This window comes from Hylobates moloch, unplaced genomic scaffold (assembly GCF_009828535.3).
Source record: "Hylobates moloch isolate HMO894 unplaced genomic scaffold, HMol_V3 SCAFFOLD_11, whole genome shotgun sequence".
NCBI classification, from domain to species: domain Eukaryota; kingdom Metazoa; phylum Chordata; class Mammalia; order Primates; family Hylobatidae; genus Hylobates; species Hylobates moloch.
Genome location: NW_026652286.1, coordinates 14,920,580 through 14,938,180, shown reverse-complemented (window position 1 = coordinate 14,938,180; position 17,601 = coordinate 14,920,580). Strand labels below are relative to the sequence as shown.

The window sequence follows — 17,601 nt, the reverse complement described above, 5'->3', positions numbered from 1 at the left end:
AACTCAAAGTGTTTCCTTCCTCAGTATCTTGGATATTTTGGAGATGCAAAGAGTAAATACAAAAGAATATATGTGAAGTTCATTGAAAATGCAAACAAGAAGGAATATGTCAGAGTGTGTTCTAAAAAACCAAGAAATAAACCTTCACAAGCTATCAGGTATTTGTTTTCTTAGGTGATATATTTGTGCATATATATAGGTGTATTATTGATGATACCAATGTACAAAGGAGCATATCAATTAAATAGATTTTTTTTATTATACACAAGTCAAAAAATTTCAGTGCCTGATGAAGTAAGTGATTCTTTTGAAGGCATGAGATGGGCACTGTAAAGCTCATGGCTGTCTGTGGTGGGTGGGTGCCCTTTTCTTTTCCCTAAGTCCTTTTGGTGTCACTGTAGTATTGTGAAAAAAACTTGTAGAGGCAAAAAGTTTGAGTCCAGCTTTATGTGACCTAGAGAAGACAACTTTCCTGAAGTTTCCTTTTTTATCTATAAAATGAAAATAATAATGAAGTAAATTAAATTTAAAATAATTTTTGAGAAACTATAAGAACTCTACATTACTGTACAAGTGTACATAGTAGAATTATTATTGTGTATTAATGTGGCTCTGGGTTGTCTGGAGCATGAATCTGGAAGATAACTGACTTGAGCCTGTGGTCTGTATGAGAAGCAGGTATGACCCTAGATGTTCTTACTGTAGTGCCAAGTAGGTCCAGTTTCATTAACATTCCCACTTACTGGAAGCAGCTTACCTTATTTTTATGATGGAATTTTATCCACTCAAATCTTCAGACCTGGCAGAGAGCAAATCTTTTTTATTTGAGACAGGGTCTCACCCTGTCACTAAGGCTGCAGTGTAGTGGCATGATCACGGCACTGCAGCCTCGACCTCCCAGGCTCAGGTGATCCTCCTGCCTCAACCTCCCAAGTAGCTGGGACTACAGGTGCGCACCACTGTGCCCAGCTAATTTTTATAGGGATGGGATTTTACCATGTTGCTCAGGCTGGTCTTGAACTCTTGGGCTCAAGTAATTTGCCTGCCTCAGCCTCTCAAAGTGCTGGGATTACAGGCATGAGCCACCATACCCAGCTGGCATAGAGCAAATCTTGAGGGACTCTAGGACAGATGCATTTGGGTTTCTTTTCTTTTCTTTTTTTTTTTTTTTTTTGAGAGAGAGTCTCGCTGTGTCACCCAGGCTGGAGTGCAGTGGCGTGATCTTGGCTCACTGCAACCTCCACCTCCTGGGTTCAAGCAATTCTCCTGCCTCAGCCTCCCAAGTAGCTGGGACTACAGGCGCATGCCAACATTCCCAGCTGGTTTTGTATTTTTAGTAGAGATGGGGTTTCACTATGTTGGCCAGGCTGGTCTCGAACTCCTGACCTCAGGTGATCCACCCGCCTCGGCCTCCCAAAGTGCTAGGATTACAGGCATGAGCCACTGCGCCGCATTTGGGTTTCTACATCAAAACCTGACACCACCAGAGCCTGTGAGAGTTTCTTAGGGTCAGAGCTATATTTGGCAATTACGGTTATAACATTCATTACCTTCCTAAGCCCACTGATCATCTGTTGTACAGCCTCATAGTCTCTGGGAAATAAGTCCATAAATCAAGGAGGGCAATGAAGAAGTAGAAATAAGAACTGAACTAAAAGTCCCTTAATAACTGAATATTGAATGCTTCTGGTGAAAAGAATGTATTTTAAGAAAATTTTATGGGAATCACCATTGAATGTATAGGACTTGGACTGTATATTTTGGAGGTATTGGTGAGAGTAATTAGATAATCTCCTGTGATTCTCTTTTATTTTTCTATTTTATTTTAGTTTAACAAGATTTCAGTGTGTTAATGAAGTTTGTTTATAACATTGCAGAACTGTTCAAGCTAAGCCAAGTAGTAGCAGTAAAACTTCTGATCCTCTAGCATCAAAAACTACAACTACAAAAGCCCCTTCCGTGAAACCCAAAGTTAAACAGCCAAAAGTAAAGGCTGAGCCACCACCAAAGAAACGGAAAAAATGGAAAGAAGAATTTTCATCATCCCAATCTGACTCATCTCCTGAGATCCATACTAGTAGTAGTGATGATGAGGGTGAGTTTTCCGTGAAATGGCTACCCTGATAACTTTAGATTATCTACATGAGTGGTGAGGAGCAGGATGCTGACAATTCAAAATGTATTTACTTTTCAGGGAATTTATCTACCTAATAAATTCTGTTTAGGTTTTTATGAAAGTAAGTTCACATTCCCTGAACATACCAACTGAAGCACAGTTGGCCCACACATGCAGCCTTGTAAATAGAAAAGGCAGAACTTACCTTAGTAATGCCAGTTATCTCAACTCTGGATAAGATGGAGGTTAGATCAGATGATTACTAAGAATCATCTAGTTCTAAACTTTTTTTTTTTTGAGACAAGGTTTCATTCTGTAGCCCAGGCTGAAGTGCAATGGCATGATCCTAGCTCACTGCAGCCTCAAACACCTGGGCTCGTGACTCTTCTACCTCAGCCTCCAAAGTAGCTGGGACTATAGGTGTGCACCACCATGCCCAGCTAATGTTTCTTTTTAAGAGATGGGCTCTTGCTTTGTCACCCAGGATGGTCTCAAACTCCTGCGCTTAAGCAGTCCTCCTGCCTTAGCCTCCCAAAGTTCTGGGATTACGGGCATGAGCCACTGCGCCCCGCCTAGCATAAACATTTGAGTCTAAGTTTATGCTAGAAGAAAAGAATAACTAAGCCTAGGAAACAGGCATTCAAATTATAATATAGTAATATATTTAATAACATATACCACTACATTATTTAATAAATGCATACTACTATATATCCGCCACTAGCTAATCATGTACCTATGACTAAGGTAATATCCTTTCTTAGTTTTCTTTTTTTATAAAATATGTAAAGGTTGAAATAATCTGTTATCAAACTTCTTGACCTTAGAACCATTTTACATTCTTAAAAATTATTGAGGATCCTAAAATGCATTTATGTAGGTATATCTATTGATATTTACTATATTAGAAATTAAAACTGAGATAGTTGTAATACATAAGAATATACCAGCACAAAAAGCATGGTGTGCGATATATGTAAGAAATTTCAGGTGGGTTAGTACTCCAGTACAGAAGTTGCCAAGTGTCTTACAGACTGAATCTGACCCTCAGCCTGTTTTTATAGTTTTATTGGAACGCAGCCGCATAGATTCATTTGCATATTTCCATGCAGTTGCTTTCCCACTACAGTGGCAGATTTGAGTAGTTCTACAGAGACCATATAACAAAATCGAAAATATTTACCTATAGCCCTTTACAGAAAAAGGTTGCTGGCCCCTATTTTTCTAGAACATAAAGTTGAATATAAGAAAAGAGGAAGGGATGATGAAAGACCTTGTATGCCATAGTAAAGCTAAGAAGCTTGTGATCCTGTAAACAAATGAAAGTCCTTAGAGAGATTTATAAAGGGGAAACAATATGGTAAAATGTGAATTTGAATTACAAGACATAATTCAGGCATTAATTGAGTCTGAACCTAAGTAGTGGCAGCAGGGATGGAGCTGAGGGGACAGTTTTGAGATATTCAGGATGTAATCTTGGCAGAACTTGAATGGTGAATTAGTTGTTGGGGCTATGGTTGAAGTTGATGTCCAGGATGGTTTCTGACATTACAAGTATCGTTGCTTGAGAGATTATCTTAGAAATTATCTGATTAGAAATAGAACCATAATAAAAAAATTCTTCAGTGCTGAAGTCTACTTTAAATTTACTGTTTTTATTTTTTATTTTATTTTTTTTTTGAGTCAAGGTCTTCTCTGTTGTCTAGGCTGGACTGCAGTGGTGCACTCATGACTCACTGTAGCCTCAACCTCCCAGGCTCAAGTGATCCTCCCACCTCAGACTCCTGAGTAGCTAGGACTACAGGTGGGCACCAGCACACCCATCTAATTTTTAAATTTTTATCTTTTTAGACACAGGGTCTCATTGTGTTGCCCAGGCCGATCTCAAACTCCTGGGCTCAAGCAATCCTCCCACTTTGGCCTCCCAAAGTGCTGGGATTATAGGCATAAGCCACTGTGCCCAGTCTAAATGTACTGTTTTTAAATGCTATTTGTGGGCAAGTGCAGTGGTGCACATCTATACTCCCAGCTACTTGGGAGGCTCAGGAGAAAGGATTGCTTGATCCCAGGAGTTCAAGACCAACCTAGAAAACATAGCGAGACCCCATCGCTTAAAAAAAATGATAATAAAAAATAAAGCTATTTGTAAATGGTTGTTTAGAAATATATACATCAGGCTGGGCATGGTGGCTCATGCCTGCAATCCCAGCACTTTGGGAGGCCGAGGAGAGTGGATCGCCTGACGTCAGGAGTTCGAAACCAGACTGGCCAACATGGTGAAACCGTGTCTCTACTAAAAATACAAAAAATTAGCCAGGTGTGGTGGCAGGCACCTGTAATCCCAGCTACTTAGGAGGCTGAGGCAGGAGAATCACTTGACCCCAGGAGGCGAAGGTTTCAGTAAGCCAAGATTGTGCTATTGCACTCCAGCCTTGGGTAACAAGAGCGAAACTCCATCTCAAAAGAAAAAAGGAAAAGAAGAGAAATATATAATCAGAATATGTAAGGAAATTCAGTGCCTTGAATATGCATAGAAGGCATTATACATAATTTTTGCAATTAGCAGTCTTGCCTACTGCTTAGAATCAAAACGTTTGGTTCTGAATTTGCTCTAAATTATAGTTTCTTCAAATGACAAGATAACATTTTCTTCCCTTGGTAATTTGAGTGACCACTAGGTGTCACCAATAGTTAAGCAAACATTTTTAGGCCTTTTTGTTCCTTGTTTTACATTCTCAGGCTAAAGAATATATTTAGTTCTCTTAAGAAGTCAGATAGATAATGAACATATATTCATAGGCTGGTAATTTTCAGACTCTTTGTTTCAGGACCCCAGTGGAATCTTCAGACACATTGAGGATTCCAGATACTTTGGTTTATGTGTGCTAAATCTATTGATATTTACTAAATACCAATTCAAAGTTTTAAAATATTTATTTAAAATGAACCTATTACTTATTAATGTGCGGTGTTTTTTTTTTTTAAAACAACTATACTTTCCAAAACTAACAGTATTTAGTGAGATGAGTACATATCTGCTTCTACATTCAGTTTGTTATTATATGTTGTTTTGGCTAAAGTATCAAGAATATCTGTACAAACTGAGAAATCAATGGAAATACTCCTCCTGTATGTAGTTAGGAAAAGGAGGAGGATTTCAGTTGCCTTCTCAGATACTTGTAGATATTACTGATACTGACAAGTAGTAGTTTCTTGAGTTTTCATGCTATTACATTAAAATCTATTGGTTTGTCTTAACTTTACATCTCTCTCATCCATGCATGGTTTTATAACGGTCACTGGTCATGTGAAAATACTAGTTAGCTCAGTGATATAGATCTTCCAATGAGTAATTTTTTTCACACTTTAAAACACTGTGGTTAAATATAAATTTGCCTTTTTAACCATTTTTAAGTGTACAATTTATTAGCATTATTTACATTCACACTGTTGTGTAACCCTCACCTCTATTTCCAAAACTTTTATCATCCCAAACAGAAACTGTAACCATTAAGCAACAACTACTTATTCTCTTTTTCTTCCAGCTCCTGGTAACCTCTAATCTGTTTTTCCTCCAGCTACTGGTAACCTCTAACCTATTTTTTGTATTTGTGATTTTGCCCGTTCTAAATATCTCATATAGGTAGAATTATACAATATTTTTCCTTTTGTGTCTGGTTTCTTTTACTTAGCAAAATGTTTTCAAGGTTCATCCATGTAAAAGCATATATCAGAACTTCATTCCTTTTTATGGCTAAGTAATATTTCATTGTATGTTTATACCACATTTTATTGATGGTATTTGGGTTATTTCCTCCTTTTGGCTAACTGAATAATTGGTGTAATGAACATTGGCATACAGGTATCTAAGTTCCTATTTTCAATTTTGGAGGCATATACCTGAAGCAGAATTGTTACTATTGTCACATAATAATCCTATGTTTAGCCTTTAGAGGAACCATCAAACTGTTTTCCACATGGTTACACCATTTTATATTCCCACCAGGAAAGCATGATGGTTCCAATTTTTCCACATCCTTTGCTAACACTTGTTATTTTCTGTTTGTGTGTGCGTCTTTTTAAAGTCATCCTAGCAAGTGGGAAGTGGTATCTCATTTGGTTTCAATTTGAATTTTTCTAGTGATTAATGATGTTGAGCATTTTTTCCATGTCCTTATTGGCCATTTGTGTATCTTCTTTGGAGAAATGTCTATTCAGATCCATTGCCCATTTTTAAACTGCGCTATTTGTCTTTTTGTTGTTAAGTTGTAGGAGTTTTTTAATATATTCTAGATATTAAACCCTTAATCAGATACATAATTTGAAAATGTTTCCTCCCATTTTGTAGGTTGTCTTTTTCACTTTCTTGATAATATCCTTTGATGCACAAAAGTTTTAAATTTGGATGAAGCCCAATTTACTCATTTTTTCTTTTGTTACTCAGCTGTTGTTCACATAGAATCCATTACCAAATCCAAGGACATATTTACTCATACATTTTCTGCTAAGAGTTTTATGGTTCTAGCTCTTAAGGTCAGATATTTCATTTTACACTATCAAAAAATAGCACTCATCAATTCTATGAATGATCTCATTAATGAAGTCTTTACAAATTGGGAAGCTCAAACTCACAGTGGGGATAGAAGATGTCCAGAATTCTAATTTTCACTTGAAATCTCAAATTTTATCATTGGCAACAAATACTGTCAGTTGTTTTCCTTGAATGAGCAGATTCTCTTAATTTATTTTTAAGAATAAATTAAGGTCTGCCAAATACCCAAGTCTGGATAGGCATAGTGTATCTGTCAGTCATTCTTTCAAATAAAAATGGTGTTTTCTTGGGGGAAAGAATAGCTAGTTTATCTTGTAACTCACACAACTGTATGGGTGCTCCTCCTGGTCATACCCATTATACTTATGCAGAAGTGCTTTATGTGTACCTGCTATTTCATCACACAGAATGTTAAAAAGACAGCTATTCCAGAGTAGAAATTTCATAAAATTAATAATTTTTACTTCTTCATCAAGGACTATTATTTTTTATTTTGTTTTATCTTTTTTTTGAGACAAGGTCTCACTCTGTCACCCAGGGTGGAGTGCAGTGTAACAATCAAGGCTCACTGCAACCTCAATATCCCAGGCTCAGGTGATCCTCTCACCTCAGCCTCCTGGGTATCTGGGACTACAGGCACTAATTTTTTTGTATTTTTTAGTAGAGACAAGGTTTTTCCATGTTGCCCAGGCTCTGTTTGTTTGTTTGTTTGAGATGGAGTCTCGCACTGTCGTCCAGGCTGGAGTGCAGTGGCGCGATCTCGGCTCACTGCACCGCCTCCCAGGTTTAAGCCTTTCTCCTGCCTCAGCCTCCCAAGTAGCTGGGATTATAGGCACCCGCCATCATGCCCAGCTAATTTTTTGTATTTTTAGTAGAGATGGGGTTTCACTATGTTGGCCAGGCTGGTCTTGAATGCTTGACTTCGTGATCCACCCGCCTCGGCCTCCCAAAATGCTGGGATTACATGCATGAGCCACCGCATCCAGCCTTGCTCAGGCTCTTTTTTAATTTTGTATATTTAGAGACAGGTCTCACTCTGTCACCTAGGCTGGAGTGCATGGTGCAATCATAATTCACTGTAACCTCAAACTTCTGGCACAAGCAATCTTCTCACCTCAGTCCCCCAAGTAGCTAGGACTACAGGTATGCACCACCATGCCCAGCTAATTTTAAAGTTTTTTGTAGAGACTGGGTCTTACTATGTTGCCCAGGCTAGTTTTAAACTCCTGGCCTCAAGCCATTGTCCTGCTTCAGCCTCCCAGAGTGCTGGGATTATAGGCATGAGTCACCGCACCTGGCCCTAAGACTATTCTGGTTGTTAATTAAGAGATGGGGTTTTATTCTATCACCAGCAGGAGTAGAGTGGCACCTTTTTAGCTCACTGCAGCCTTGAACTCCTGGTCTCAAACAATCCTCCTACCTCAGGCTCCCAAGCAGCTAGTACTACAGGCGCATGCCACCACACCTAGCTAACTTAAAATTTTTTTTTGTAGAGACGGGATCTCACTATATTGCCTGGGCTGGTCTTGAACTCCTGACCTCAAGCGATCTTCCTACTTTGACCTCCCAAAGTGCTGGTATTATAGGTGTGAGCCACCATGCCCAGCCCCTAGGACTATTGCTAAGTGAAACTTTTTCCCCCTCCGAATACATGGTAGTGACATGACAAAGTCATGCAAAGTATATTACTGTTAGTACAGTTTGTTGTCATTGCCTTGATTCATGGTAAGGCACCATCAATTTTACCCAGTAGTAGTTTTGCAAATGGCAATGCAGTGAAGAAAGCACATAGTATCTTAATATTATCATGAAAACAGTTTTGATATCAGAGACCACTGAAAGGGTCTTGGGGTCCCCCCGGGGTCCATGGACTTTACTTTAACAGCTGCTGTTTAAAATACATACACCTACCATAGGCCAGGCACAGTGGCTTACAGCTAATCTCAGCACTTTCAGAGGCTGAGACAGGAGGATCACTTGAGGCTGAGAGTTCAAGACCAGCCTGGGCAACATAGTGAAACCCTATCTCTAAGAAAAAAAAAAAATATATATATATATATATACACACACATAAACGCACACTATATACCCACAACATTAAAAATATTTTAAAAACTACTATTTAAGGGTGTGACTTGATTATATATTTGAATACAAAAAGTCAAAATTGAAACAAACTTTTTTTTTTTTTAGATGGAGTCTTGCTATATTGACCAGGCTGGTCTTGAACTCCCAGCCTCAAACAATCCTCCCACCTCAGCCTCCCAAGTAGCTGGGACTACAGGTGTGCACCCCGCACCCAACAAGTTAATGTCATAGTTCTTCCCATTGGATTTGAATGAAATTTTCTTTGTGCACAGGCTGTGTTTACATTAAAATGATTTTTTTCTTTTTCTTTATGAGACAGGGTCTTTACTCGGTTTCCCATGCATGAGTGCAGTGGCACAATCACAGTTCTCTGCAGTCTCAACCTCCAGGACTCAAGCAATCCTCTTGCCTCAGCCTCTTGAGGAGCTGGGAATACTGGTACATGCCACCACACGTGGCTAATTTATTTTTTTTTAGTTGAAATGATGTCCCATTGTGTTGCCTAAGCTGGTCTCAAACTCCTGGGCTCAAGCAGTCCTCCCACCTTGGCCTCCCAAAGTGTTGGGATTACAGGCACGTGCCACTGCACCTGCCATATTTAAAAAATTTTTAATACAGCCTAGGCAAGAATTTTATAGTAATTTATGTCTGGGAATAAAAAGGAAATCTATGTATTACTCATACATTGGATGTCATACGTTTTCTTTACTACTAAACATAGAGAAACCATCAAGACTAAAGTAGCACCACCTGGCAGCAGATGTCTGTGGTGGGATCCAGCAGAAGACAAAGAGTTTCTTACCCAGTCTACTTTTTCTGGTGTTGGGCTTCAGAATCACCTAGGAAGGGCCGGGCATGGTGGCTCACGCCTGTAATCCCAACACTTTGGGAGGCTGAGGCAGGCGGATCACCTGAGGTCAGGAGTTCAAGACCAGCCTGGCCAACATGGTGAAACCCCGTCTCTACTAAAAAATACAAAAAATTAGCCAGGCATGGTGGTGTGTACCTATAATCCCAGCTACTCGGGAAGTTGAGGCAGGAGAATTGCTTGAACCTGGGAGGCAGAGGTTGCAGTGAGCCAAGATGGTGCCATTGTACTCCAGCCTGGACAACAAGAGCGAAACTGTCTCAAAAACATCACACACACACACACACACACACACACACACACACACACACACACACACACAAGAATCACCTAGGAAGCTTTTTAAGAGCATAATACTTAAGCTTCATCGCCACTACCACGACCACCATCACTACCAAATATTCTTTTTTGGAAGTCCAGCAATCTGGTTTTTGTTCTGTTGTTAACAAAGCTCTGCAGTCATTAAGATGTGCAAACCAGCTTTGAGAACCTCAGACCTTTTAAAGATAAAGTGAGAAAGTCTTGAATTTGAAGAAATTGTATCTGCAATCTGCTTCTAGGGCCTCGTTGTAGAGAAAAGTGTTTTTAAAATTGTCAGGAAGGAAAATTTAATATTTAACCCTTTCTCCCTCCCAGAATTTGATCCTCCCGCTCCCTTTGTCACTCGCTTTTTGAACACAAGAGCAATGAAGGAAACCTTTAAGAGCTACATGGAATTGCTTGTTAGCATTGCCTTGGACCCTGACACAATGCAAGCCTTAGAGAAGAGCAATGGTACAGTCTTCTAAGTAGTACTTTCTTGGTAGTACTTCCTGGAATTAAAAAAAGAAATCTTGTCTGTTATATGTTTACATGTGACTTGTGTAATATATACCTATAAATTGTCAGTTAAATATATAGCATCCTAATTCCATAAAATGGTCATATCTTTTCATGCATTCTCTGAATATTTGAACTTTTATTGCTTTCTACTCATGGGAAAATTGTATAGCTTCTAACCAGTTTCTTCCAATTCTAGAATCTAATCATCCTCATAAATAGTTTACTAAGTGTTGGTATTACATGGAAGGTCTGTATGTCAGTATATTTTATTTTCCAGTAATTGGAAAGATGAACCAGATAAAAGTGGCATAAAGATTAAAATCATATACTTGTATTTTTTGTAAAAGATACATCATAGCAATTATTTTCTAATCAATTAAAATTAGTATTAAACCAGTAAATGCACTGGGTTATACCAATTAATATTATTCCTTTTAGTTATTTGAGAAATCCCCATACTGTTTTCCATAGCAGTTGTACTAATTTACATTCTCACCAGCAGTCACAGTACTGAGTATCTACATAAAGGAAAATAAATAATACCCAAGAGACACCTGCACATGTATGTTTATTGCAGCACAGTTCACAACTGTAAAGATATGGAAAGTGCCCATCAGCCGATGAGTGAATAAAGAAAATATAGTGAATACTATTCAGCCATAAAAAAGAGCAAAATAATGTCTTTTGCAGCAACTTGCGTGGAACTGGAGGTCATTATTCTAACTGAAGTAACTCAAAAATGGAGAACCAAATATCACATGTTCTCACTTATAAGTGGGAGCTAAGCTATAGGTACACAAAGGCAGTGTGGTATAATGGACATTGGAGACTCAGAAGGGGAGAGGGTGAGAAAGGGGTAAGGGATGAAAAACTACCTATGGGGTACAATGTACACTACTTGGGTGATGTATGCACTAAAATCCCAGACTTCACCACTGTACAGCTCATCCATGTAACCCAAACCACCTGTACCCCTAAATCTATTGAAATTTTTAAGAATTTTTTTTTTTAAGAAAAAAATAAAAGGTACAGTAAGAATATGGCATTATAGTCTTATGGAACCACCATTGTATATGTGGTCTGTCATTGCCAAAAATGTCATTATGCAGTGCATGACTATATACTGTTTTATTATGTTCACATACTTAGACATATATTCTAGTTTAACCTTAAAACAGCTTAGCCATTTTGTAGATTAAGACAGGTTCAGAGAGGTTAAGTGACTTGCTTAAGGGCCCACAAACTTGAAACTGGCAGAGAAAGGATTAAAATAAAAAGTCTTCTAATTTCTGGTCTAGTGCTTTTCTTACCAGCTAATCAGAGACAGTAACCTGTATATCAGTCATTTTCAACTAATGTAGAGCTGGAAGGGACTTTAGATATTACCTAGTCTAAAACATTTATTTTGTAAACTAAAGCTCAAAAGAGATTAAAGTTAGAGAACATGTTAGAGGTTGAAGAACCATGATTAAAACTCAGTTAATCCCAGGTCAGCATTTTTGCTATTGAATGTTATATTCCTTGCATCATAAAATATGCTTCTCTTTGTAGTAGTCATTTCTGTGTAGTTGTATTTTGAAAGATTTTTAAAAATTGTTTATCAGTGTTTTCTGATTTTTCTTAAGGGGAGAAAATTTTTTAAGGTTATTATTTTTAAATCACAAATGTTTAAAACTTGTTTTTGTAGAATGTAAATACAGTGAGATTGAATCACTAATAGAAAGACTATGTAAACAATCATTTTACTTAGCTGTGAAACTTGTGACCTGGATTCCGGGGATTTTTCTTTTTTTTTCAGAAAGGTTATTAGAGGCAGTTAATATTATAAAATACAATAAATTACTATGCTGGTAAATTAAGAAAGAGTCTAATAATCTAAAATGTTTAATGCTACACCAAAACTAATTATATTCTAAAAGTGCTTTTCTTAATGGAGCTTAAAGTTCAGAGTGGTGACATTGAAAGCCAAAAGCTTTGAATAGGAATCTTTGTCATAATTTTACTCTCCCCTCTTTTTCTAAAATAACTATTTTGATTCATATTTTTGGTACTGGGTTTTGATCATTTTTCTTCCCCTACTTTTTCTTTGCTTCAAATTAAAGTGACTTAATATCCCTTGGACATACTTAGTGTTTTGTTAGATCAGTTTGTATTTTGTAATTGTTCAGAATGTTCAGAGGGTAAATGAGATCTGGAGGAATTAGGCAGCTTGCCTATTGGTCACATAGCTGCCACATATCAGTTCTATTCAGTTAAAATCCAGTTCTAGTTTATCCAGCAGTTGTAGTCCAGCTAAAACTTAGAACTTTGGATCCTCATGTAATGCTCATCCCATCATCATACTGAGCTGCCTCTTTCTCACTTGCTACTATAAACCTACTTTTCAAGTTAACCTTTGTTCAGAAAGCTTCATGTCCAATTTTTTGCAATCAGTATTTTACATATGCCAGTGAATTTAGTGTATTTTAATGTATAAATGTTTTGAGAAAAAGTTGGATTTTTTCAAAAATATTTATTGATAGTTTATCCTGTTAAATTATAATGTTTCAGATGAGCTACTTTTACCTCATATGAAAAAAATAGATGGCATGCTAAATGATAACCGAAAGAGACTTCTTTTGAATCTTCATTTGGATCAATCATTCAAGGTATTTCCTTCTGATGACTTATTAGCAAAACGCAATGGCAATCATAGTCTTAAGTATAATAGGAAGGAAATTTATGAAAATTACTCACATAACATTTTTCACCTAACAAAAATTAGGCTTTTATTCATTGTAAGCCCATTTAGTTTGTCTTCTTAGTGTTAATCACTTGCTTTTCTCCACTTAAATTTATTTTTTAGGCATTTATAGTTATCTATTATATCTTCTATAAAATAATTTCCAAATGTTCTTTTAACGCTTTTCAAAATTTTTACGTTTTGTCTGTAATTAAAATCAGCTTTTCCTTAGCACAGTTATCAAAATTCCCCTTACTTGCCTCATTTATTCAATATCAGAGGAAACGCTGACTTTTATAAGGGTAGGAAATGTATATAATTCTGTTAATATATCTTGGCAATATAAGTTGGTTTTGGTGTTATCAGAAATACAGAAAAAGCTAATCTAAACTGAACTCAGATAATTTTTCATAGAAGCTAACTTAGTAGTTTAAAATTTTCTAGCTTTTTTTTCTTTTTCTTTTTTTTTTTTTTTTGAGACAGAGTCTCACTCTGTCACCTAGGCTGCATTACAGTGGCACAACCTTGGCTCGCTGCAACCTCTGCCTCCTGAGTTCAAGCAGTTCTTGTGCCTCAGCCTCCTGAGTAGCTGGGACTACAGGTGCCCACCACCACGCCCAGCTAATTTTGGTATTTTTAGTAGAGACAGGATTTCACCATCTTGGCCAGTCTGGTCTGGAACTCCTGACCTCAGATCATCCGCCCACCTTGGCCTCCCAAAGTGTTGGGATTACAGGCGTGAGCCACTGCACCCGGCCGAGCTTTTTATTTCAGTTGGAGAAAAGGCACGCAAATTTATCAACGTGCACATGGGAGAGAATCACAGAATGATTACTCCGTAGCCTTTCTTATTCAAAGTATAATATCACATTGAGAATCATTTGGTTATATCTACTTTGGAGAACATTTTTTAATTGATGGTAACAATATTATACATTTGTATAACTTGTTCACATCCCTATTTTATGTGAACTCCATGTAAAAGTGAATATTGACTTCATTTCAGTTAGGTGAAAACTGAGGCCATTAGATTGCATTCAAAATTAAATGACACGAAACTATCATAGTAGTCATGTATTCTTCACTGCCATGTATTCGCAGGAGGAAAAAAAATTTAGAAGCTAGTAAGAAATCCAGTACTAAGAATCTGGTCTCCTGACTCCTAGTCCAGTTTTTGTTTGTTTTTGTTTTTGAGATGGAGTCTTGTTCTTTCGCTGAGGCTGGAGTCTAGTGGTGTGATCTCAGCCCACTGCCATCTCCACCTCCTGAGTTCAAGAGATTCTCCTGCCTCAGCCTCCCAAGTAGCTGGGTCCACAAGCATGCACCACCACATCTGGCTAATTTTTGTGTTTTCAGTAGAGACGGGGTTTTACCATGTTGGTCAGGCTGGTCTCGAACTCCTGACTTCAAGTGATCCGCCTGCTTCAGCCTCCCAAAGTGCTGGGATTATACGCATGAGCCACAGCACCCGGCCCTAGCCCAGTGTTTCCTACTTAACTGCTGCCTTCAAATAAATGAAATATTATTTTGTGAAATACTATATTTTGTGGAGACAAGGGAACATTTTTAGAAAGTGTTTTCTAAAGATTTACTAAATCTTAAAAACCAGGTTTGGCTAATCACTGTTGAAACGTCAAACCAGTTCTCTAACAAGATTTCTAATTCTGTTATTAGTTATTAATTTTGATAATTGTCATATAAAGCAATTTGCATTTCTTTTTTTTTTTTTTTTTGAGACAGTCTTGCTCTGTTTCCTAGGCTGGAGTACAGTGGCATGATCTCCGCCCACTGCAACCTCCGCCTCTCCTGCCTCAGTCTCCAGAGTGGCTGGGATGGCCTGGCTAATTTTTGTATTTTTAGTAGAGACGGGATTTCACCATGTTGGCCAGGCTGGTCTTGAACTCCTGGCCTCAAGTGATCTGCCTGCCTCCGCCTCCCAAAGTGCTGGGATTACAGGTGTAATCCATGCCCAGCCTTAGCAATTTGCATTTCAAAGCCAAATTACATAATATTAAGAGTTAGAATGATTTGAAGTAAAATATTACAAATAGTAGAGAAAGAAAGATTTTTCTGTTTGTTAGAAATAATTAGTGTGCTTTCCTATGTTGATCTTGGTGATGTTAGGAGTCCTGAAGCTTTTTCAAGGTAATGATGTTCTGCCTTTTTCTGAAATCTGTGTGCTTCAGATCATCTTAAGCATCTTGTGGTCATTGGGAAGATTTAAATTTTCTTCTTTCATCTCCACTGATTTAGTGTGTGTTGTTTCCAAATTTAGAATCTTTAGACTTTAAATTCTATTTGTTGCAAATAGTAATTCTGGATCCAAAAATTGTCAAGGTGCATGTTTTAAATGGAAAACACCAGAGTACATGATAAGTGCACAAATAATCTGAGAAAGGAACGAAGCTAGAACGTGATGGTAGCTCACTGTGGTAGAAAATGCCAAAAGTGTTATTGTTTCTATCAAATGAAATTTAGTGCCCTCCTACACTTATACTAAGAAAAATTTAGGTTGCCTGTTTTTAAAAAGGTACCGTTTTTGGGACTGGCGTGGTGGCTCACGCCTGTAATCCCAGCACTTTGGGAGGCCGAGGTGGGCGGATCACCAGGTCAGGAGATCGAGACCATCCTGGCTAACACGGAGAAACCCCGTCTCTACTAAAAATACAAAAAATTGGCTGGGTGTGGTGGCGGGCGCCTGTAGTCCCAGCTACTCCGGAGGCTGAGGCAGGAGAATGGTGTGAACCCAGGAGGCGGAGCTTGCAGTGAGCCGAGATCACGCCACTGCACTCTAGCCTGGACAGCAGAGCGAGACTCCATCTCAAAAAAAAAAAAAAAAACAGTACCGTTTTCAGGGCCCCAATACCAGGTGCTTGGAAACAATAGATGAGTTTGGAGAAGAGTGGCCTTAAAGGTTGTAACTGTTTATAAAACACTTACGCTTATCGAATGAGGACTGCATTCTGAATCATAAATATAATAGAAGGACTTCAACATTTTTAGTGTTGAAATAATAAATGATGGTAGGAGCTCGATTTAATTTTTATAAAGTCATAATCAAACTAGTTAAATGTTGCTACAAGTACCATTCAGTTATTGTTTGTAAAGCTTTTCAGTCAGGCAGAATGATTTGCCAAGTAGGTAAGGGCATAAATAGGCCAGTGGCTTATTTATTTATTTAGAGACACAGTCTCTCTCTGTCACCCAGACTGGAGTGCAGTGGCATGATATTGGCTCAGTGCAACCTCTGCCTCCCGAGTTCAAGTGATTCTCTTACCTCAGCCTCCTGAGTAGTTGGGATTACAGGTGTGCACCACCACACCCAGCTAATTTTTGTATTTTTAGTAAAGACAAGGTTTTGCCATGTTGGTCAGGCTGGTCTTGGACTCCTGGCCTCAAGTTATTTGCCCACCTTGGCCTCCCAAAGTGCTGGGATTACAGGCATGAGCCACCATGCCTGGCCACCAGTGGCTTTTAAAGGATGGAGTGGAATTGGTTTTGCCACATGACCACTGTCAAAAAACCCATCATGCTCTGTTTTAGGATCTTATCTTACAAGTACTTGTCTCGCAGTCAAAATAAGCAAGAGAAGAGTGAAGCCAGAGAAGCACTCCAGTGCCGCTTCTCCTCTGTCGTCATCTTCACCAGAGGCAGATGACTTCTTTATAGCAAGGCCCAGCCACATTTCAGGGGGCAAGCAGTGGCTTAAGTGGTAGGGCTTTAGTGAAACATATATATCTTTCTTTCTCCTACCTTGAAGCCAGAGACATTACTAGAAAGAACTCTTTGCCCTGTTCAGGGTTCCCAGTGTGGTGTGCTGTTGCTTAAATAAGCAGGTCATAGAGTTGGCTCAGATTCAAGGGATGGGGAAATAGATTACATATCCAATAGGAAGAGCTGCAAGAACTTATGACCATGTTTAAACCCCAACCTGTGTATGTATATGTATGTATATCCCATCAATACACACACACCTCTCTGCAAATAGGTGTTTGTGTGTACACACACTTCTAAATTTTAGATAGCTGGAAGTAGTTTAGGTTAGTTTTCTTCTGGTGTCAGTTATTTTGCTTCATTGTTTTCCAGAATGCTTTGGAAAGTTTTCCTGAACTAACAATAATTACTCGAGACTCTAAAGCAAAGAGTGGAGGAACTGCTATTTCTAAAATCAAAATGAATGGCAAAGCTTATAATAAGAAAACTCTAAGGACTTCTAAAACAACCACTAAATCTGCACAAGTAAGTGTAATTGATTATTAATGTAACTATACCTTTTCCAATTGTTAATACAATTCCTACTTAAAACATTGAAACAAGCAAATATTTTACTATGTTGTCGTTAAGTGTGAAGGTTTTTCAGGTAGGAGTAAGCATCACTGGCCTAAGGAACAGGGACGCTTGGTGGTTTATTGTTTCTATAGCATAGTATCAGG

The 17,601-nt window shown here is 38.2% G+C and overlaps 1 protein-coding gene and 1 long non-coding RNA gene across 4 annotated transcripts in view; one reads left to right on the top strand and one right to left on the bottom strand.

Annotated features, from left to right (window-relative positions):
• QSER1 (glutamine and serine rich 1) overlaps nucleotides 1-17,601 on the top strand; it is an 81,182-nt gene that overhangs the window by 57,042 nt on the left and 6,539 nt on the right. Inside the window, exons 7-11 of one of the 3 annotated variants that reach the window (XM_032166322.2) lie at nucleotides 25-158; nucleotides 1,878-2,095; nucleotides 10,261-10,398; nucleotides 12,997-13,094; nucleotides 17,255-17,407. In XM_032166322.2, coding sequence (XP_032022213.1) covers nucleotides 25-158; nucleotides 1,878-2,095; nucleotides 10,261-10,398; nucleotides 12,997-13,094; nucleotides 17,255-17,407 — 741 coding nt within the window. Of the gene's footprint in view, nucleotides 1-24; nucleotides 159-1,877; nucleotides 2,096-8,861; nucleotides 9,351-10,260; nucleotides 10,399-12,996; nucleotides 13,095-17,254; nucleotides 17,408-17,601 lie in introns of those variants that run through there. The other 2 variants (XM_058446277.1, XM_058446278.1) reach the window with 2 other exon arrangements.
• Nucleotides 291-17,601, bottom strand: part of LOC131384557 (uncharacterized) — a 74,529-nt gene continuing 57,218 nt past the window's right edge. The window contains exon 3 of the long non-coding RNA XR_009215528.1: nucleotides 291-491. This is a non-coding gene — a long non-coding RNA (uncharacterized LOC131384557). The remainder of the gene's footprint in view (nucleotides 492-17,601) is intronic.